Genomic DNA, 23,717 nt, shown 5'->3' with positions numbered 1-23,717 from the left:
CGATCACGGCTCTCAGGGGCCGTGGTTCGCTGCTCCAGGCCAATGGGAGCTGCTGGAAGCGGCGCGGGCCAAGGAACATACTGGCTGCCGCTTCCAGCAGCTCCCATTGGCCTGGAGCAGTGAACCGCGGCCACTGGGAGCCGTGATCGGCCGAACCTGTGGACGCGGCAGGTAAGCAAACCGGCCTGGCCCACCAGGGGCTTTCCCTGAACAAGCGGCAGAACAAGTTTGGGAACCACTGCTCTATATATATCCAGGGTACCCCACACCTTGAATATGGTGTACAGTTCTGGTCACCCCATCTCAAAAAAGATAAACTAGAAATGGAAAAGGTACAGAAAAGGACAATAAAAATTATTAAGGGCATGGAACAGCTGCCATATGAGGAGAGATTAAAGACTGGGACTGTTCATCTTAGAAAAGAGATAAATGAGGGGGAATACGAGAGAGGTTCTATATAATCATGACTGGTGCGGAGAAAGTGAATAAGGACGTGTTATTTTCCCCTGCACATGACACAAGAACCAGGGGTCACCCAATGAACTTAATAGGCAACAGATTTCAAACAAAAGGAAATGCTTCTTTACACAACACACAATCAACCTGTGAAACTCATGGCCAGGGGACGTTGTGAGGGCCAAACCTATAATTGGGTGGAAAAAAATTAAATCAGTTCCACCAATGGCTATTAGCTAACATGGTCAGGGGCACAACCTCATGCTCTGGGTGTCCCTAAACCTCCGACTGCCAGGAGCTGGGACTGGACAACTGGGGATAGATCACTTGATAATTGCCCTGTTCTATTTATTCCCCTGGAAGCATCTGGCATTGGCCACTGTCAGAAAACAGAATAACGGTTAGATGAACCATTCATCTGACCCAATATGGCTGTTCTTATGTATTTTCTTTAACTTGTAAAATAAGGAAGCTGTGGTCCCAACACAGTGAATTTCTGATGCATCACAAAGGGCAATGCTCTGAAAAGCTTTGTTTGCTCATTTCTTATTTAAACCATGTTCACAGTGAACTTTAAATCATGCCATGGTGATATAGTGCTAGCAATGGACTGAACTTAGTTTATAATGGACCCAGTTCTGCACGATGCTGACGTCTTAGAGTTGAAAGCAGTAAGCTCCTCACAGGAGACACTTAAATGCCTCACAGGATTGGGCCCCTTGTGATTAAAGAGCAACTCACTGAACTCAATGCGTTACTGAGTTGGGCACGTTAACATTCAAACAGATGCTGCAGTGACATTACAGATCATGCTCTGAAGGCAAATGTGTGATATAAAAAGTAACCACATAACCTATACTGGAAAAAACATTCTGGTGTCTGAATGAATCACATGCACATTCACCCGTACATAGAAACAGACTTCCTAAGACCACCTCTGTGGTAAGTGTCTAGGCATGTGACTTCACTAAATGGTAAATTAACTGACTACCATTCCAGACTTAAGCCAATCAATTTGGTGAACAAGATGTCATCAGTATTTCGATTTATAATGAAGATTTAGATGGATGTGAGGGAAAGTTTGTTATTTAGAATTTAATTACTGTGCTAAATATAATTAAATTTGTTGTATAAAAATGAAGCTGTGTTTTTATGTATATTAAAGCCCCCATTGTGGAACACAGGTTTCCTTGTACTTCTGATATAATATGCTGTCCTCTGCTCCCCCAGAGCTGTTTCTCTTTTTATTTATCTTGAAAGAAACAAAAATAAAATTTTTAAGAAGACATGTGAGTGGAGCAGTGGAAAGTAGCTAATAAAAAGGAGCCCAATTCTGACTTGACTTACAACTCCACGGCTTCCAGACTGGGCACTTCCTAACACAGAAGGTTTTATCAGTTGGGACCTGGGTCTAGCATTCTTCTGATCCAACTTCAGGCTACTGCGTTCCACCACCTTGGAGTTCATTAATTCCAGAAGCACATTCCTCCAGGTGCTGCTTTTGCAGGAATATGCAACAATGAACAAATTGATGTGCGATGCTTGTCATTAAAATAGTAGGGAGCAGTTTGCCAAACTGGCCTCATAAATTATACATGCAAAAGTAGAGTTCGTCTGCTTACGTGGGAATGTTAGTGCTCAGTTAGTTGGGGATACTATACTTGTGCATGTAGGTCAGCTGGCTAGGTTTGAGCATTTAGCCCACAGAATTTGAAATTTTTGTTTAGAGAGAGGTCAGTTCCAATCCTCACTTTCACTCCAAGATTTCACTAGCAACTTACTAGCCTTAACTTACACCATGCTTAAAGTGCAGTGTGCTTTTAATCAATGTATTGTGTTGAACACATTTGTTCACAAAGGACCTAATGCAATGGCATGATAAATGGAATTAAAGTCAGCAACAAAAATTGGCCTCTCTTTTTATTCAATATCATTCAGCTACTCTTCAGTATTTTGTCACTTACATCTACTTCACTCTGTTCTTGGGAGAAGTCAGTCATAATTCCTTTGCATGGGTGTGTGAGAGTGTGACTCATTTAAACAGTGGTGTGTTGTTTGCTGGTTCAGGCTCTGTCGTTGGTCTTGATACCACACTGTTCCATTTAGAGTTCCAGCTAGAACATCAGCAGGGCAGCCCCTTTGTAAAATAATGTACTCAACACAATAGCACATTCACTGCATTTCCTCATGGGCTGGGTCAGGTCCATCTGTGCTTGATTCCCATCCCAATCAAAAAGCAATAATCATCTGATTTCTGGCATAAATTCCTCCTTAGCAATATCAAAGAGGCTGCTCAAACAAAACATGTTAGAGTTTTGCCTTCAGCAAAGGACCAATTATCCAAGGACCTGCTAAACTAAATGAGAACCATCAGGAGACATACTACCCCATGCGGGTCTCAATTCCAGCCGTCCTGCTATGTGATAAATGCCAGTAGTAGTCATGAGAATGGCTTGGATCATTGTATTTAATTTCAATAATGTTCTCCCTACCCGCAGAGCAATCTTTTTGGGGGGTATATAAGAAATAGATGCACTTTTATTCAATCCTTGATAAGTGTGACTAGCAGGTGGAAAAAATGTTGTCACTGAAACAAAACGGATGTTTAAAAAAAAAAAGTGCCACCAAAACCCAGAACTAAATTCAGATATTCCATTCTCATAACACCAACAAGACAATTCAAAGAGCAGGCACAATGGGTGGTCATTAAAACAGAGAGATCCAAATTAGCTATCGGGTTGAGCCTCTAAATATTGGGCAGGTACTAATTAAGGCTCCGTAGTTAAGCATGAGCTGAGTTTTGCATTTAGGAACAGCCTCATGGTATGAAATACTGTACCGGTTGAGCAAAGGGGAGAATGGGGGCACATGGAGCCCCTGGCATGGGAGGGAGGAAGGATGGGGATTCTGGTATGGGGGGGAGGGGGAAATGAAGAGTACATATAGCCCTTGGCATGAGTGGCAGGAGGTGCAGAGAGACCCTGAAATAGAGAAGGATGGGAGCGTGGCACGCAGGTAACTTGTGGAGGTGGGCATGGGGGAGGGTGCAAGGGGCCTCTGGTATGTGGGTAATGCACAGCCTACAGAAGCAACAAAATGTGTGACCACCTCATCTATCCCACTTCTCCTTTCTACAGGATGTAGCAACACACTCAGGGACAAACGATGCTTCGCTGGAGTCAGCAACGGGGAGATGTGTGGGTGGATGGGTTGGGCGGGGCAGGCGTTGTCACTGACTTCAGTGCAATCAGGCCTTTGCCCTAAATGTATGGCTTGTGAATTTAAAACTGCAACAATGACAGACATAATAAATGTGCCTCTGAATTGCTTGGCAGCCACCTACAGAACCGTGCTGTGCTCCGCAGATTAGGCTGTGGTGTGCCGAGATGAACTATTTAACCAGCAGATGGTACAGGGCATGCATATATATTGGATTTCCTGCCCCAACCACAGGCTGCCCTTATGAGGAGGAAAGGTACACTGCTTTATTAAGGGCAGTAGAAAGATTTGAATTCCATGGGTCATATTCTGCTCTCAGTCAGACAGCTTTCAGTGGAGTTACCCCGCATGTACACCTGAGAGCAGGATCCTCTCCTTATATCCCTGTTCTCTATTGTTTGTGCAGGGTAATATAAAAAAGGGAACTTCTCAGCTTTCTTCCTAAACTGCCTGTCCATCCCATTAATTGATCTTCACTGACAACTCCACTGTCCTCTGCAAACCCATACACACCTACGAGGCTACAGCAAATATAAAAATTAATTATATTCTCCAGACCTTCACCGAGACCCTCTTTTGCCGAGTCTCCCACAGATGTCAAGGGAAATGTAGCGTAAGAAATAGCATTCACTTCACTTGCCTCAGGGGCTGTCTGGACCGTAACTGGGGGAACTGTCCCTGGAATTAAAATAAACAGAAACTTCTAACAGTCTCAGGACTCCTGGGGTTCACCCCAGATTTCAGAGTTTTCACAATACAGTAGGCCTGTCCTGTTATTTTGCTGAAATAAGCCGTGCTACATTTGATCAGTATGTAAGTGTAGCATACTGAAGTCAGAGCCACTGTAACAAAGAGGTCCAAATCCTGTCAGGTCACGTTTTCACAATGTATTTTTTGCAGCCACTGATTCCCCCTAGAGCAGACCACACCCAGATCAAATCTAGCCACCTTACAGGATAATTTGGCTCATTCCCTGGAAGGCACTACTAGCATTAAACATGGTATATTTGCAAATGGTGACATTCTCTCTACCTGTAGGAAATGGACTGTCTGTGGATGTGTGACTATCATCAGTCCTCACAGTAGATGTTTGGACAGTGGCAACTCCAGTCACTGAAACAAAGCATAAGAAGACAAGCTAAAAGCAATTCCTCGAGTAAACACTGCTTTGGAATGCAGAAGCTCAGAAGAAGAAGGACTGCAACACGTGATTTCATCAGTCCTGTTGCTGCCTCTCTCAGCCATGGAAGGCAGAAGGAAACACACAGAGGGTACGTCTACACTGCATGAAGAGATCCACAGCACTGAGTCTCAGAGCCGAGGTCAACTGACTTGGGCTCACAGGACTCAGGCTGAGGGGCTAAAAATAGCCGTGTAGACTGACCTGGGCTCTGAAACTTGGCACCACAGGGTTTTATTGCAGTGTAGACATACGCTGAATGATCTGATCAGGGAGTTTAAGCTGCAATGGTTTACTATGTTTTTCTACTCCATCAGAGCGCTTTGCAGGCCATTTAGAACATGGGTTACCACTTACAGAGTAAGCATTTTCATATGTTCTTTGCACTGGATCAAATCACTTTAGGCTACAGCATGTGAGAAGATATCATTCAGTGGCTCCTCAAAGTAACCTAATAAACGCTTCATCGGTCAGCTTAAATATGATGTTTTTTACTCCAGTAACGTCCCTGCAGAGCAATGCCCAACTGATGGAGCACAAGGAAGGAAAGTGGATTGTATGATATGTAGGCCTGGGCCCAAAGTGCGAAATGGAGAGCTGAATATGGAGCCAGACCTGGATTTCAGTCTGGCCTCAAAATTCAGATCTGAGTGCAATTCAAACACCTCATCCCCTCGCCCTACCACCTCTGAACCTTGAGGGTCCTACCACCAAAGGCTGAGCAGTACACACCTCCGGTGCTTTGCCTCCACTTCAGATGCTGAAAGAACGAGGGGCTAAAAGCTCAGTTTAATGCTAGGAACTCCATGGGCCGACTTTGTGGGCAAGCTTCTCCCACACAGCTCTACTCAGTCCTGATTTGCAACACCTCCTGCTGCTCGAGTTTTTAGCCTTTCCTGAACAAAGCCTGCCAATGGGGGCTAACGGGCTATGAGACTTGAATGAATATCCACAAGGGCCAGCACACTCCTGTTCACTTGTGTCTTAACCAAGGAGGGAGCTACAAGGCTGGAACAAATGTTTCCTTCAAAACGTGAGACAGCGTTTTTAGAAAGCCCATTTTCTCTTTACACATCAGCTATGTCTGAAAAAACAGGAAAGCAAATGTGCCTACAAGAAGTGATTGAACCAAGAGAATTTCTTAAATCTGTTGTTCTTGGGGCCCTTGAGAGACAGCATGGCGCTAGTTGAAGACCACAGCAATGGGTTTCCCACGGTCAGAGCAATGACTTCTTGGTGCATTGTTATTCTTGAAGTTTGGATTTCCTCTTTTTTAAGCCTCTATTTGCTGACATTTCCACAAGTGAGCTATTGACATTGTGGGGGGTGGGTGGGGAGACAACACACAGGTCACTTTTCCAAGTGTCACTCTTCTAATTTGGCCTTTGAATTTTAACTGTTCTGTGAAGAAGAAAAAAAATCCAGTTTGAATTTCTTTCATCGTTTGTTTCAAATCAGTTTAACTGCAAAACTATGGTGTTGTAGAACTGAAATCGCAGCCTCTACATTATTATATGCAGTAGAGGAAAGAGTTGATGGTGCCTCATGAGAAAGTAATGAGCTCGTATGCAAATAAACGTAGCAGTGAGAGCTCCCGTTGAAGCATGATTGGCCAGGATGAAGGAAGCATCCAGCGTGGTCAAACTTAACATGGCCTTATTTGTTCAATTATGAGACAAAGGAACTATTTTGCGTCCCAATTATTTCTACCTTGAAGGAGGACTGGAGATGACATTATTAGAAGGCTGTTGTAATTCCCTGCTGCTTTCCATAGTCACAAGGAGTTAAATAAATTTAGATAGGAGGGGACTGGGGTTACCTACATACTGTGTGCCGCTGAATGTTCTGTGCTAGATCCAAGGTCAATGGGTGTTTTTCTTTTGACTTCAATGGGCTTTCGGTAAGATGCTCCATGAGCCTGCCTAACCCACTGGTGAGTGTGTGGTACAGGTTGCCCTTTGGGCCGAGCAGTGGCAGCTCCCGCTTATAGAGGCTTGGCTTTTTAACTCAGGCTTAGCAGCTCATGCCTTTAGTTCTGGACGTCCCTGGTTCAGTCCCTGGTGTGCTGGCCAAGAGGGCGGCTGCCACATTTGAATTGATGTCAGATCAAATCTCAGAAAGCAGTACCTTGGACAAGGACAGGACTCAGGAACAAACAAGGCCCGTTCCAGTTAGTGAAGTGGGGAAATGTTACAGCCGGATGGAGATCGATATGCATTAGAGACCCTACAGTAGTGACCTACTGTCCTCCAATTTCCATTGGGATACTAGAAACTGTGTGTAATGGTGCATCATCACCTCAAGAGTCCCCCTTGTGTCAGGGTGCGGTGTTGCAGAGGTTTGCATCTCCAGCACCCCCTGCAGGACACCTGTCTTTGTGTGTCACTCAGCCCGCTGGCTGAGATGTGGCTAGGTCAAACCACTTCCAGAGTAACAAAATGTGCAAGTGTTACTGAACCTGAAGCAAATACTCACCAGCAACCAGTGGTGACCTGGAGCCAGTTCGTACCGGTTCGCACGAACCAGTTGTTAAATTTTGAAGCAGTTTTAGAACCGGTTATTAACCCGCTTCCCTGCAGGTGCAGGGGCTTTGCTGGGCTCCGGCTGGGAAGTGATGTAATTCCTCCTCCGGCCACCAGGGGCGCTGTGCTGCGGGAGACACGTGGGCTGCCCCTGGCCCTGGCCACGAGCCCTGGTGCTGCTGCTCCCTGGGCCCTGGGGCTCCTGCTGCTGCCTGGTGGGTCCCTGGCTGCTCTGCTGGGCCAGGGCTGCGTCCTGCTGCTCGGGCTGCTCCGAGCTGCTCTCCCCATGAGCACCCACCACCCTGCCAGCCCCTGCCTCCAGCCACCCCCGCACCCCCTGCCCTGCCTCCAGCCACCCCCGCACCCCCTGCCTGCAGCCAGCTCCTGTCTCCAGCCACCCCCGCACCCCCTGCCCTGCCCGCAGCCACCCCCTGAACCCCCTGCCTGCAGCCAGCCCCTGCCTCCAGCCACCCCCGGCACACCCTGCCCTGCCCTGCCTGCAGCCCCTGCACCCCCTGCCTGCAGCCAGCCCCTGCCTCCAGCCACCCCCGGCACCCCCTGCCCTGCCCACAGCCACCCCTGCACCCCCTGCCTGCAGCCAGCCCCTGCCTCCAGCCACCCCCGCACCCCCTGCCCTGCCCGCAGCCACCCCCTGAACCCCCTGCCTGCAGCCAGCCCCCGCACCTCCTTGCCGCAGCCAGCCCTGCCTCCAGCCCTTGCCACACCCCCTGCCCTGCCTGCAGCCTGCCCCTGCCGCACCCCCTGCCCTGCCTGCAGCCAGCCCATCTCCAGCCACCCCCGCACCCCCTGCCCGTAGCCAGCCCCTGCCTCCAGCCATCCCTGCACCCCCTGCCCACAGCCAGCCCCTGCTGAACCCCGTGCCCACAGCCAGCCTGTCTACAGCCACCCCTGCACCCATTGCCCACAGCCAGCCCGTCTCCAGCCCCTGCCGCACCCCCTGCCCTACCTGCAGCCAGCCCCTGCCGCACCCCCTGCCCTGCCTGCAGCCAGCCCGTCTCCAGCCACCCCCTGCACCCCCTGCCCGTAGCCAGCCCCTGCCTCCAGCCACCTCCCGCATCCCCTGCCCGCAGCCAACCTGTCTCCAGCCACCCCCACACTCCCTGCCCATAGCCAGCCCGTCTCCAGTCCCTGCCGCACCCCCTGCCCTGCTCGCAGCCAGCCCTGCACCCCCTGCCTCCAGCTAGCCCTGCCCCACGCCCCTGTCTGCAGCTGGCCCATGTTCACTGGTGCCCTGCAGTTCCCAGGGCAGTAACCCTGCACATCTGCTTCAATAAGGGGGGCAGGGAGCAGCTGGGACCCACACATGTGCACACCCTAGGGTGACCAGACAGCAAATGTGAAAAATCAGGACAGGTGATGGGGCGTAATAGGAGCCTATATAAGAAAAAGACCCCAAAATCGGGTCTGTCCCTATAAAACCGGGACATCTGGTCACCCTAGCACACCCCCAGGGAGTGGCGGGGACCCACACATGTGAAACGGAGCTCATTTCTAGCTCAGGCCCATCTTTTTAAAAAAGAACTGTAGGCAGGGTTAACATACATCTGTATTTTCCTGGACAGGTCAGGCTTTTTGGTTCTTAAATCGTCGTCCAGGAGAATATGGACGTATGGTAACCCTGTTGGTACAAAAAATACATACTGGGGCACATCCCTTACATCAGAACTAATTAATTTGCAAACTGGATACAATTAACTTAGGCTTGAATAGAGACTGGGAGTGGATGGGTCATTACATAAAGTAAAACTATTTCCCCAAGTTTATTCCCCCCCCCCCCCACTGTTCCTCAGACGTTCTTGTCAACTGCTGGAAATGGCCCACCTTGATTATCCCTACAAAAGGGTTCCCCCTCTGCCCCCCGCTCTCCTGCTGGTAATAGCTCACCTTACCTGATCACTCTCGTTACAGTGTGTATGGTGACACCCGTTGTTTCAAGTTCTCTGTGTATATAAATCTCCCCACTGTATTTTCCACTGAAGTGAGCTGTAGCTCATGAAAGCTTATGCTCAAATAAATTTGTTAGCCTCTAAGGTGCCACAAGTCCTCCTTTTCTTTTTGCGAATACAGACTAACACGGCTGCTACTCTGAAACCTTCCCATGGGGTTTCCCTGCCTTCCCTGGCTCAGGTATAAAGCACTGTCCCACCCAGCCCTAGTTTTCCTGAGGCCTCCAGTCTCTGGCATTTTGTCCCTTCACAGGAATCAGCCAGCCTCCAGGTTTTCCCACCATACTGAACTCCCTCAGCCTATTTATAAGGCCCAGGTGTTTGTTGAGTTCATCAGCTGATCGTCCTTTAGTCCCATGCTCTCTAGCTGACAAGTAATGATCTAATTACCGCCCCAGTGGAGTGAATGTGTCTAACTGGCCTTTAACGCTTTCTCGCCCATGATGTGGATTCACTCCTCACACTGTGATTTCCTGATCAGCTGTAGCATTTTGATCTGAATCAGCATCCACCGGGACACGTGATACAGATTGGTTCCAGATGATTAAATAACTATAATGAATCTTTGAGTCACATTCAAGAATAGCCAACACTTCTGGTTATGGCGACTTGTCAGAGTTCTGAACCCAGTGATCAAATGTCTTCTGCACCTGTATTATCATCACACATACCTGTACTGAGAACACCACCTTCTGTAATGAAAGCAGGATCGACATTTTCAGTCCTCTCGGAGATCAGATCTGGAGTTGGTGATTCTGTAGTCATGGAGACAAAATAAAATAAGATGCTTAAGAAGACCAGTCTTTTTTTAAAAATGGTGTTCCAAATTGCTGTTACAATTTTGAGCTACGAGCTAAATGTGGTGAAAATTTGTAGACACTATTTATGTCTGCAATTCAGGTGCCTAACTATGATAACTTACTTCACTGGCAATTCTGGCAGGTAGGCATCTAAATGCATTCAGCTGTGGGCATAATTAATTGAGCCCGCCTTTAACTGTGGGCATGAAATTATGGGTGCAGTATTGGAGGCCATTTGTGAAAGTCTGTCCCAAAATGTTCATGTCATAATGAGTATCAACCAGGATAAAAACTGTAAACAGTTACAAGCAGCATTGTGTGCAAACATCAGTCTGGGGAAATGAAGTCATTGACACAGATAAAATTGGAGATAAACAAGATCAACATCAGCATTAAGAAAATGAATGAAAGGGCAAGTAGTTTATCAGTGCTGCCAACTAATTAATAATAAGGCCCTGACGCAGGAAAGCCCTGAAGTATGTGCTTCATTTTAAATATGTTCTTGAGTCCTGTTGACTTCATCAAGCATAGCAGGTATTTAAGCAATCTTCCTCCACAGGGGTATTTTCCTGAATTGGGGCCCAAGTTAGCATAAAGACTTGAGTGGATCTTTGTTTCTTCACCCTATTGTCCCACCATCACTCACTACCAGCCTAAGGCATTCTAAACCAGAAGATCTAGTCTCTGGAGAGTCTCTAAGTGGCATAGGTGTTCACATCACAAAGGTGCTTGAGGAAAACAAGAAAGAGCAGAAGGGAAGGTAAGTGGAACTGGACTGTGTCTTGTGGAGCAGGGAAGTGGAGACAGTACAGAGAGAGATGTATGAATGCAACAGAGAAGTATATATGACACAGAAGAGTCAGCACCACTTCTAGACACAGTGAAATCTACAACATTAATTCTTAAAATGCCTTCCAGCAGAGAATTGAAGCGATGGAGTTATTGTAAATTTATACCAGTATTAGTAAAAGGATATGGCTCAATAGCATCAAAATGAAACAAAGTTACATAAAAACTTTCAGCCTAAAAGGGGTGGCAAAGTAGACTGAAAGCATCCCTCACTTAATAGGTAAAAGAACAGATAATACATCAGCATGTGCTGGGGTAACAGGAGTGCTCCATATTAAGGTAGGTTTTTCTGCCCTTTTTGTGCCAACCTTGCCATGGCACAGTGAGAGAGGTGCTCAGAGCTGTCTGCTTTTCATACCTGCAGTAGGGAGAACAAGTTCTGTTGTGAAAAATATGAAATCATCATCTTCAGTCCACACAGAAGCTGTCTGAAAAATGGTTGTCGGGGAAGGAAAAGTTGTTGGGAGGGCAGTTGTGGTTGTCATTGCAGGAGTAGTGGGTGTTGGGAGTGCAATAGTGGTTGTCAGGGGCAGAGTAGTGGGTGTTGGGAGGGCAGTTGTGGTTGTTGTTGCGGGAGTAGTGGGTGCTGAAATGAAATAAAGAGAAGCCAGATCAGAACATCTTCAATAGAACTTAAGTAAAATAAAGCCAAACCATAATTGAATTTAAACAATCTATTTACCAAAACTCTGAAAAGAGGCTGATGAACAGTTAATTTAAAAGGCCAGTTAATTAGGTCAGAAATGAGTCTCAAATTAGAGCTGGTTGGAAAAATGTTTTTTTGCGTGGCCAATGTTGATTTTTTGTCCAAAAATGGACAATCCAAAAACTGAAAATTTACAGCCAAAATCCCTAAAGCCAAACATTTCTCGATTTGGAATTTTCATTTTTGGGATGAAAAATCAAATTTTTTCAAGGAAAGCAGACACGTTCTAAGAACATTTTTGTTAAGTTAAAAAAAAACGCTCAATTTTCTGTCCAAAAAAAATCAAAAAAGTTGCGAGATAATGTTTGACCAGCCATCATCCTGAGTTGTGCTGTGTCTTCCTCAGGCTGTGGAAACAAAAAAAAAAATTAACTGAATGACCAACTGGTGCTAAAGCAATGAGGTCAAATGTGAGCAGGTGTGACTCCATTGACTTCAGTGGAATTGCACCTGTTTGTACTGAAACTCCCTAGGGCGCTGTAATATGAAAGTGCACTTCAGACTGAGGTTGAAAAGGACTTCACTAGTCCCTCCCCATGACTAGAGGCAGCTGTGAATGTTTTAATAGTTCTTTGTTGAAAAATGCTGATTCATGAAAATCAAGATGGTTCCCAAAACAGGATTGGGTTTGATGAATTTCCTAACTCAAACGGACAAACAAAAAGTGTTGAGGAAAAAAAAAACATTTCAAAAGAGTCAAAAGGAAACATTTTGATTTTTTTTCAAAATGAAAAATTCCAATCTTCCAGTTCAGAATGACTCTTCATTTTGAAATTTAGACTAATTAGAGTGAAAAAGATTTTAAAAAGGTGAAAGTCAAAAAGAAACATTTCAAAATTAGCATAACAAAATGTTTCGATTGACTTGAAATGAAAAAAAACAACAACTGTTCTTTGGTTTGTGAATTTTTCAGTTTGTGAATATTTTCAAGATTTTGACTTTTTGTCTTGATTCAAGACAAAAAATTTTTTTGTTCTTGAGACTATCTATGGGATGGGAAACTGTTTCCCACCCAGCTCTTGCATGATGAAATAGGATTGTTCACTACTGTATGTCTACACATGTCCACTCATAGTTTAGAGCACAGCACAGATCACTGGCCTTGAATGTTCACCAAACACACCCCTGTTTCTCTGTCAAGAGAAACAAGGAGGGTAAATTAATATATTTTAGGTTTCAGAGTAGCAAGCGTGTTAGTTTATATCTGCAAAAAGAACAGGAGTACTTGTGGCACCTTAGAGACTAACAAATTTATTAAAATTAAGAAATTTATTTTAAATAAATTTGTTAGTCTCTAAGGTGCCACAAGTACTCCTTTTCTTTTCTCTAAGGTGCATAGTCTAAGCCTCAATGGCAGAAGAATGGATTTCTATCTACAGAGAGAGAAGAGAGTTTTGCTCACCTCTGTAAACCTGCAAATTCAGGTTTCGTTTGATATCATTGAACCATCCAGGGATCTCTATGCGGCAGCAGTACGCCCCTCTGTCTTTGTGGTCCACATTGCTTATAGTCAGAGAGACATCCCCTCTGGGGATAGAACCTTTTAGTTGGTATCTGCCACTCTGTGTAGATATCACCTTCCACCCATCAGTGCGAACAATTTCACTGCTGCATTTAGACGACGGACAGATTCCCCGGCCCCAGCACATGACACTGATGTCACTCATTTGTCTAACGCTGTAGGTGCAGGGTAGTTTGACGGACTGCCCCACCTTTGCTCTCACTACTATGTCAGACACACCATGTGCTGGGGAGAAAGAGCAGGGAAAAGCAAAGTCAAGGCCTTTTAGTCCATGGATACACAGTCCTACTCCTCAATCTCACGCAGTACCATATCCCGAGAACAGGACAGTCAGGTAAATATTTAAGTAAGAAGGGGATCTCCTTTTACCTTTCCCCCATGTACCTCCATTAGTTAGTTTGTTTTAATAGTGGACTAGTGACCCCTTGGGTCATCCCAGTCTGAGCCCTGCCGGAGAAACCATCTAAGATACTCTGGAAAGGACATAAGCAAGTGCTATTAGCAAAGAAGATGCAGCCTTCCCAGTCTTGATCAGAGGCCTGCATCTTGTTGCATATTAGTCTTTGCTCTCATTGTCCTGCAGTTGTGCTGTGCAGTGGGATGAGCAGACTTATGACCACCAGAATGCTCCCTACTCAACCAAAAGGTGAGGAACACTGAGCCAATGGCTCCAGTGTGGGAGGAGAAGGAGTTACAAGGTGATGGGAGGTCAATACTCACTTACCCTGAGGGAAGGGAGGGACACAAAGATAGGGAATGCTCCCATCTCTCCTGAGCTGTGAAGAGTACTATTATTATTATTGGTTTCAGAGTAGCAGCCGTGTTAGTCTGTATTCGCAAAAAGAAAAGGAGTACTTGTGGCACCTTAGAGACTAACAAATTTATTAGAGCATAAGCTTTCGTGAGATGAAGTGAGCTGTAGCTCACGAAAGCTTATGCTCTAATAAATTTGTTAGTCTCTAAGGTGCCACAAGTACTCCTTTTCTTATTATTTCTTTTTATTATTATTATCATCATCATTTTTTCCAGGCATCCTGGCAAAGGAGATGCCTGAGGAGGGAATATAGAGCAACAATCTTTTAAAACCCATGGGTTGAACAATTGGTGTGTCTATTGAAACGGAGACTATATTACTTGTACTTGAGCATCGCAGATTCCACAGGAAAGCTGAGAAAAATGGGACCCAAGTTACTCAGGAAAGTCTTTCACCTTGTGGTCACCATTTCAATCCCAGCCCAAACTGGTCTGAAAGTGGTTGCCATCTATTTGGTGACCTGGTGTGAAATGAATTTGGCAGTCTCAGTCCAACCCCATCCCTGTCCCACCAAAAAAAAAAAAAAAGATGTTACAATTGGCTCTAAATGCCTGTCTCAGCAGTTAGGCCAAGTATCAAGTATTAGCATGACAAATGGGAAGGAGGATATAGAGGTAGATATTACCATATCTGAGGTAGAAGCGAAACTCAAACAGCTTAATGGGACTAAATCGGGGGGCCCAGATAATCTTCATCCAAGAATATTAAAGGAATTGGCACCTGAAATTGCAAGCCCATTAGCAAGAATTTTTAATGAATCTGTAAACACAGGAATAGTACCGAATGATTGGAGAATTGCTAATATAGTTCCTATTTTTAAGAAAGGAAAAAAAAGTGATCCAGGTAACTACAGGCCAGTTAGTTTGACATCTGTAGTATGCAAGGTCCTGGAAAAAATTTTGAAGGAGAAATTAGTTAAGGACATTGAAGTCAATGGTAAATGGGACAAAATACAACATGGTTTTACAAAAGGTAGATCGTGCCAAACCAACCTAATCTCCTTTTTTGAAAAAGTAACAGATTTTTTAGATAAAGGAAATGCAGTGGATCTAATTTACCTAGATTTCAGTAAGGCATTTGATATCGTGCCACATGGGGAATTATTAGTTAAATTGGAGAAGATGGGGATCAATATGAACATCAGAAGGTGGATAAGGAATTGGTTAAAGGGGAGACTGCAACGGGTCCTACTGAAAGGCGAACTGTCAGGTTGGAGGGAGGTTACCAGTGGAGTTCCTCAGGGATCAGTTTTGGGACCAATCTTATTTAATCTTTTTGTTACTGACCTTGGCACAAAAAGTGGGAGTGTGCTAATAAAGTTTGCAGATGATACAAAGCTGGGAGGTGTTGCCAATTCGGAGAAGGATCGGGATATTATACAGGAGGATCTGGATGACCTTGTAAACTGGAGTAATAGTAATAGGATGAAATTTAATAGTGAGAAGTGTAAGGTTATGCATTTAGGGATTAATAACAAGAATTTTAGTTATAAGTTGGGGACGCATCAATTAGAAGTAACAGAAGAGGAGAAGGACCTTGGAGTATTGGTTGATCATAGGATGACTATGAGCTGCCAATGTGATATGGCTGTGAAAAAAAGCTAATGCGGTTTTGGGATGCATCAGGAGAGGCATTTCCAGTAGGGATAAGGAGGTTTAGTACCGTTATACAAGGCACTGGTGAGACCTCACCTAGAATACTGTGTGCAGTTCTGGTCTCCCATGTTTAAAAAGGATGAATTCAAACTGGAACAGGTACAGAGAAGGGCTACTAGGATGATCCGAGGAATGGAAAACTTGTCTTATGAAAGGAGACTTAAGGAGCTTGGCTTGTTTAGCCTAACTAAAAGAAGGTTGAGGGGAGATATGATTGCTTTCTATAAATATATCAGAGGGATAAATACAGGAGAGGGAGAGGAATTATTTCAGCTCAGCACCAATGTGGACACAAGAACAAATGGGTATAAACTGGCCACCAGGAAGTTTAGACTTGAAATCAGACGAAGGTTTTTAACCATCAGAGGAGTGAAGTTTTGGAATAACCTTCCAAGGGAAGCAGTGGGGGCAAAAGATCTATCTGGTTTTAAGATTCTACTCGATAAGTTTATGGAGGAGATGGTATGATGGGATAATGGGATTTTGGTAAGTAATTGATCTTTAAATATTCAGGGTAAATAGGCCAAATCCCCTGAGATGGGATATTAGATGGATGGGATCTGATTTACTATAGAAAATTCTTTCCTGGGTATCTGGCTGGTGAATCTTGCCCATGTGCTCAGGGTTTGGCTGATTGCCATGTTTGGGGTCGGGAGGGAGTTTTCCTCCAGGGCAGATTGGAGAGGCCCTGGAGGTTTTTTTGCCTTCCTCTGTAGCATGGGGCATGGTTGACTGGAGGGAGGCTTCTCTGCTCCTTGAAATTTTGAACCATGATTTGAGGACTTCAATAGCTCAGACATGGGTGAGGTTTTTCATAGGAGTGGTGGGTGACATTCTGTGGCCTGCGCTGTGCAGGAGGTCGGACTAGATGATCAGAGTGGTCCCTTCTGACCTTAGTATCTATGAATCTATGAATCTATGAATCACCCACATGTGTCTAGAGGTGGTCTCTCAACTCAGGGTTGAGGTACATTGGCAGGCCAGTGCTGGAAGCTTGCCCTGCCATTGCTTATGCTGTGCCTGTTCTGAGAATAAATAAAGGTAGGTCTTCATTCTGCAGAGCTGGCTCCACCCCCAACCCCAGTTATCAAATGGGCCAGCACCTTTCCTGGGCACTGCATTCACCTGAATACAAAGCATACTGAACCCGATGATCCTCAAGTAGACCGCTGTAAACCTGGAGTAACTCCACTGGAGCTACACTGCAAGAGCAGGATCGGGCTATTAGTGTGTTCAGCTTTACTTTGCATTTCTAGACAAACCCATCTCATTTAGCCCCGGGTGTGTCTCCCTGCCACACAGCACCCCTGCTGGATGGCTGTGGGTGTGATTCTGAAACCAGAGATAACAGGGATGGTTCTGCCAGGGATGGTTCTTTTAGCTAAGGGCACTGTAATAAAAAAAAAGAAGAGTTCACATATTGGGGCAAATTCTCTGCTGGCCTAACTCCATTGACTTGAGGGGACATTAGCAAGCAGAGGATTTGCCCCCTCCTGTCTATTCCAGGCTGTATGACCTGCCCCATGTCCCCTGAAGTTTTAATTATTTTTTCTACTTTCCTTGTATTCTGTCCCTGGTCATTTCTAGCATCATGCTGAACAAGGGCCATGAGGAGGAGCATGTCTCCTTGTCTTTTCCTTGCTCCAACCCAGACCTGCCCTGCACATGCCCTGGTTCCAGTCCTGTCCCAGCCTCAGAACCAGCCCTGTTCCTGCCTTCCCTGGCTCCATGTAATCCCGTTCTGACCCCACAGTTTCAATTCCTGGCTCTGGCATTTGAACTGGCTTCAGTTCTCACTGTTAGCTCTGATTTCTGGCTCTGACTCTATCTTGACCCTGGACTCGGATATTCAGACTCTGATGCTGACCCCTGATCCAACCACTAGGCCAGACCACCCATGACTTGGTCTCCTGATAGTTGGTTCCATAACACATTGCACTTCAACTCCAGTGCCTAGCTATTGCAGTAGCCCTAGTGCAGGATGACCCTATTGGTCTAGGCCCTCTCCAGCTCACTTATCCCACAGAGGAAGTGAGGCAGTTGGTGCTGTTACCAGCAGCCATGGCCCTGGTTCAGCTCAGCAGGTCCTCTTAGTCAGCTGAGTGAACTTCCTTTCTTCTTGGCATGACTCCCAGGTAATCTAGAGATTCTTCCAAATAGGCCCATCATTTTTTCCATGCACAATTCCCCGAGTGACATTTGGTCTGTACATTTTGCCACTTGTTATTGGGATACCATTTTGGTTCCATTATCACTTACCCAGATGGCAATTTGGGTTTCTAAATTCAAATCGTCGATTCAGACATACAGACAAAACAGCACAGAATGCAGTGACATGCAAGGGCTTCGGCCCTTTAAAATGATGTCCATGGGAACCCGAAGGAGTGTCCTTATGAGACGTAAGACCTTGCAAGATGATGATCTAGTTTGTTACTAGGGCAGCCTAAATTTATTTGCCTGGCTGCAGTACTACAGCAAAATGCAATGCAATGCATTGAAATGGAGGAATTCAGCCCTCTTTACCATGGTTTCACAGCAAAGTAACTCACTTAACCAGCCTTGGCAGTCCAAGGTGGTGAGCCAGGAGAAGGGGCTAGTTAGCTGAAAACATTAATACGTATTAGGGTAGCCCAGGTCAGAGGTGCATAAAATAAGACCAGATGGAGTGCCTCCTGTTCATTTCCAAGCTGCTAGGAAGTAGGAACCCTACAGCTTTGGGAATGTGAACATCTTCTGTCACCTTCATGTTACCCAACACAAAAGGAGCGCCATTAGGCAAATGCTTACAATGAGAAAAGGTCACTCATTTGCATTCTCTACCCTGGAGAACAGCGGAAATTGGAGTTTACAAAAAAATGGAATTAGGCACCAGAATGTCTAAGACAGTTTCCAAAGAGCACTGGCACTAGAAATATGCAGTCCCTGGAGTTTCCCTTCCTCCTTTTCTTCCTGTGTTGCTAACATTCCTGAGAGGACTAGCAAAGATGAAAGAATATGAATCCAATAACCACGTTTTAAATTAGCCAAGGGCTTTCTAACGGCTTGTAACAGCATCTCTTAATCTTAGGCCTCATCTAAACTGCAGCTGGGATGGTGCTTCCCAGTTTGAGGAAACAGACACATGTAACTTTGTTTGAGCTAAAAAGAGCCGCGTAGCGGGGGGTAGCATGGGTGGCAGTTCAGAATAGCCTGGGTACTAACCCGCCTGAACCCCCGAGTATGCATTCAGCAGAGTAACCCGAGCAACCACCCTTGCTACCTCCAGCTTCACAGCTATTTTGAGCAGACTACTTGAGCTGGGAAGTACCTCCCAGAGGCAGTGTAGCTGTACCTTTCGTTCAGTTAAACAAAATCACACTATTGGCTATATGTAAGGCCCTACCAAATTCACGGCCAAGAAAAATGCGTCACAGACGGTGAAATCTGATCACCCTCCATGTAATCTGGTCTTTTGTGTGCTTCTACCCTATACTATACAGATTTCATGGGGGAGACCAGTGTTTCTCGTATTGGGGGTCCTGACCTCAAAAGGAGTTGCGGGGGAGGGGTCACAAGGTTATTTTAGGAGGTCACAGTATTGCCACCCTGACTTCTGTGCTGACTTCAGAGCTGGGTGGCCAGAAAGCGGTGGCTGTAGGCAATAACATACCAGGCCATCCTTATTTCTGTGCTGCTGCTGGTGGTGGTGGCGGCTCTGCCTTCAGAGCAGGGTTCTCAGCCAGCAGCCGCTGCTCGCCAGCTGCCCAGCTGTGAAGGCAGCGCCGTCACCAGTAGAAACACAGGAGTAAGGATAGCAGTACCGCAACCCCACTGCGACAAAAACCTTGTGACCTCCCCTGCAACTCCTTTTTGGGTCAGGACCCTACAAGGACAACACTGTCAAATTTCAGATTTAAACAGCTGAAATCATTAAATGTATTATTTTTTAAAATCCTAAGACTGTGAAATTGACCAAAATGGACCATGAATTTGGTTTGGCCCTAGCTATATCTACACACTAATACCTCCATTGGGGCCTGATTCTTGGCCCAATACTCACATTAAGTAGCAACTGCTCATATGAGCAGTCCCACTGAGGTCAGTGTGTCTACCCAGTAAGTGCTACTCAATGCAATTGTTGATTAAACATAGAAGGGCAATTAAAGTCATATAAAGGTCAAAACACAACTGAGCTCATAATTGGCTACTCACACCATATTTATCAATGTCTCTTTTGGGTCATCAGCAGTGTTTGAACCTGTGGCCTCCAGTGCTAAAAGCATACATCTCTGCTACTTGATATAAGGGAGTAACTCCACTAAGGGGTAACTAGAAAAGGAGTACTTGTGGCACCGTAGAGACTAACAAATAACTGGGGTAACTGTAATAGACTCTTTTCCTATTACTTAGACTAGCTACTAAAGGGGATGCAAAGATGCATATGCTTCTAGTGTGGGTTGTACATTAGAGCTGGTTGAAAAAGGGATCATTTTTGCAAAAAAATCTTTGTCTTTTTTGTTGAAAAAACATTGATTTTTTCCCTACCAGATCCATTGTTCATATTCGCTTAGAGCAAGTTAGATAATAGCATGAGTAACAGGTTCTCCAGGGGCTGAGTTGATAAAAGGATAAATAGTGTTTGAGTTCTCGCTCTGTTGTGTCGAAACCTGGCAGTTCCAATATTTAACAATGCTGAGCTAAGTTAAGATGGGTGAGACGTGACTAATGGTCATTTTGACCCGTAAGTATGTTTCCATATGAAGATATTATTGAAGCAACCACAAATGAAGGTCTAAAAACTGACTTTCTTTCAGGTTGAAGGAGTGGTGGGTAAAGGGTCCTCAGGGGCCTCCTAGTTAGGTCAATAAGGGACATGGTAATAGGTTAGAAATATTTTGGATTCCCTGTGGCTGTGGCAAATCCCAGTGTGGTTCTGGCTCCACAGAAAACATCATATACCCGGGTGCTATGTTATCTTGCCTGCTGAATCTCAATGGGAATTGGTGAAGGGACAAAATCAGTTTTTGTCTCTCATTATTTTCTACCAATTTCCTAAACTTTTCCTGGTTGTCAGATAGTGGTTTACGAATATTGCAGTTACTGTATTAGAATGGCTACTTCCTCCTGTTTGGCATTTTAACAGCTCTATACACCATGAACAATATTTCCAAACCTGGGTGACTAAGGTTAGGCTACTCGGTCCATATTTAGGCAGCTAGCACAGAATTTCAGAAGTACTTAAGTGATTTAGGAGCACAAGGCCCACTGAAAGTTAGACTTGTGCTCCTAAGGCCATTGGCTCTTCTGAAAATTCCCCTAGATGCCTAAATATGGATTTAGGAGCTTAACTCTAGGCACCCAGGGTTGGAAATTGTGGCCAGTATCCTACCCAGTCTCTCAAGTTTTTCTAATTCTCCTTGTAACATGCATCTCTTGTAGTACTTCTGCATCAGATTTAACATGGAAGATAATTAAACGTTTTGGGTGGGATTTCTGAAAGTGCTCCGTGTTGCTATAACTCTGCTCCCACTTTCCTTCCATTGGGAGTTTTACTGTTGATGTTAATTGGACCAGAGTGCAGCCAAGGCAGAGAGCTTTACAAAATCCCATGCTTTGTCTCATTTTATAAAAACATTTCTCCATTAATATTTAAAAATAATGGCTCCAACCTGGGGCTGGCAGCTCAGCTCAGGGAAGACAGGAAAAGTTGGCTTTGCATAACTATAGAACAGAAGTAATTTTTTTTTGTAAATCTGTCTTAATAATCAACAGAACTTACACACAACTTTTGCATATAAAGGGGAACCAGATAGTTAATTAGTTTAGTAATTATTCAGGTGTACTAATACATTCTTCTGCTTTGGCACTAATTCATATAATTTTTACAATCTTCTAAAAGGTGACATTTATTTACAATCTCATATGCGTACAGGAATATATTGTATATACACATATAGAAACAATGAATGCGAGTCACATCCATGTTTACAACCTTATACATTGATGGGGTGTATATACAAATAGAAACAATGAATACCATTTGCTCTATAACATTCCAAAAATAAAATGAATCTCACTTTGTCTTCTGAAGAAATATACTGGTAAAGCAAGCAAACACTCACCTATATACAGCTGTAGCATGATCCAGCAAAGCAATAGGGAATGAGCCATTTAGGCTGATTAGAAACTCCAGGAATGTACCAGAACTGACAGAGGACCAGACTGTATACTTTTCAGAAATGCTGAGTGAGCCTGGCTGTAGTGTAATTTCTCTTTTTTTTAGACTTTACATATTGCAACCTCCTCTTCTCCAGTAGGAAGTAACCCTCCTCTTCAAGTCCTTCCACTAGCTCCCCTTTGCACAGGGTATGAAGAACAAAGCTCCCTGACCTTGCATTCACGACTCCTCAACCCAGTCTATGCCTCTGACATTGTCTCTTTAGGAGTTTCCCGGTCCCGTACATTGCGCCAATGCTGCCTTCTGCTTGATGATCCCCACATTTGCTCCTTCCTCCATGCTTTCTTCCATGGCATCCTCCATGCCTGGAGGGCCTCTCAAAATGTGTTCAGCAAGGCACTTCCTCACCTGATTCGAATCCCTCCTCAAAACTCTTGCCAAGTCACATATGAAAAGAAACATTTTTTGCTCTTTTTTTGACCAGGTGACAGAGCTCTGGTTTTTGGGCCTTGTTCTCAGAGATTCGCTTAACCTCAGAACTGGTCTCAGAAGAGGATGTATGGCGTGGCCTTCCTGTTTAATACTACAGGCTAGGATTTTCAAAGCCTCCAAAGTTCCTTAGCCCCCCAACTTTCAATGGTATGTGGGTGCCTAAATCCCTTAAGCTCTTTTGTAAATCTCGACCACAGATGGTTAAAAGCACAAGCAGGCATATTTCTGTCAACCCTGGTGTGGTGGAAATTATTGCTCTGCCACGGTTTGGGTGAAGCCTCGTTGTGGCTAGGGGGCATAGCAGCTGCTCTTCATTCAGGATAAATGTAAAAAAAGCTATTAAGCTCCTTTCTGGAATACAGAGCTGCCACAGTAGGACCCACCACCCAAAATACTGGCTACATGAAAGACCTGTCAGGAATCTTAGCTATGTGGGTGGAGGGCTGAATGCAAATGCAGGGGACTGGGCGTCGTTTGAGGGAGTTGTATGAGACAGCAGCAGATATGTGATGGAAGCAGACAGAGAAGGCAGCAAGGAAGCCCCAGACACAGCCAGAGAAGCACTTGTAGAATGACCCTGAGAAAACAGCTAAGGCTATTTTTACACTACGAGGGAGGCATGTGGTGCCTTGCTTGGGTACACTCAGTCATGCTAGCCCTCACTGTCAGTGTAGCCAGGGTAGCACATGTAGCAGCTGCAAGTACAAACCTGCCTGAAACAAGGGGGTCTGTATTCAGCACAGCCCCACCACACCTCTGCTGCCACAACCCGTTCTGTCGTGGCTACCCAATGAGAGTCAGCAGGAGTATGTGTGCACAACCAGGGGAATCACACACCCAGCTCGTGACGTAGATGTAGGCAAAGAGAGCTTCTGGGTAGAGTGAAGAGAGACTTGGAACTGTGAGCAAACGGCCTCCTGCTGTTTGATTCATGCTGTAGTGGAAAGGTAGAGTTCAAGCCACTCTAATATAAAGCAAAGTAGTGGTCAAGCCCTGCTACTATAAAGCAAAGTTAGCAAAAGTCAGGCTGTGAACAGAAGTCAGGCTCTGCCTGCATGCAAGCTCACAGAAACTGGCAAGAACAGGCCTGGTATTGCAAAACAACACACATTCCTGAGAAGTGCTAAGCACAGGACACCCATACAAGCACATTCCAGAAGGGTGGTACCAGAACACCCTGATACTAAGCATGATATGAACATGGTCCTGGAAAAGGATACAAAGACACACTGACCCCCTCTTAAAGATAAGGTCAGGATGACAGGGTGACGGATAGAGATGTTTTGATCAAACCAACATGTACAAGGTAAAGGGTGGCAACTAACCACGTCAGAGGGGCAATACGTAACTTGTTTGTATCGGTGTATAAAATGGAGCC

At 45.1% G+C, this 23,717-nt stretch overlaps 1 protein-coding gene across 2 annotated transcripts in view; it reads right to left on the bottom strand.

Moving 5' to 3' along the window:
- The window catches only part of LOC119860662 (T-cell immunoglobulin and mucin domain-containing protein 4-like), a 33,132-nt gene extending 10,336 nt beyond the window's left edge, over positions 1–22,796 (bottom strand). The window contains exons 1-5 of one of the 2 annotated variants that reach the window (XM_043520271.1): positions 21,792–22,796; positions 13,102–13,446; positions 11,352–11,579; positions 10,016–10,099; positions 4,234–4,353 (exon numbers count right to left, since the gene is read on the bottom strand). In XM_043520271.1, coding sequence (XP_043376206.1) covers positions 4,234–4,353; positions 10,016–10,099; positions 11,352–11,579; positions 13,102–13,446; positions 21,792–21,840 — 826 coding nt within the window. In that variant the 5' untranslated portion in view covers positions 21,841–22,796. The remainder of the gene's footprint in view (positions 1–4,233; positions 4,354–10,015; positions 10,100–11,351; positions 11,580–13,101; positions 13,447–21,791) is intronic. The other variant, XM_043520272.1, reaches the window with a different exon arrangement.
- Positions 22,797–23,717: the final 921 nt, after the last annotated feature.

The sequence above is a fragment of the Dermochelys coriacea genome, chromosome 8, assembly GCF_009764565.3.
Source record: "Dermochelys coriacea isolate rDerCor1 chromosome 8, rDerCor1.pri.v4, whole genome shotgun sequence".
NCBI classification, from domain to species: Eukaryota; Metazoa; Chordata; order Testudines; family Dermochelyidae; genus Dermochelys; species Dermochelys coriacea.
The sequence above is the reverse complement of the archived record's forward strand: the minus strand, read 5'-3'. Positions and strand labels throughout refer to the sequence as shown.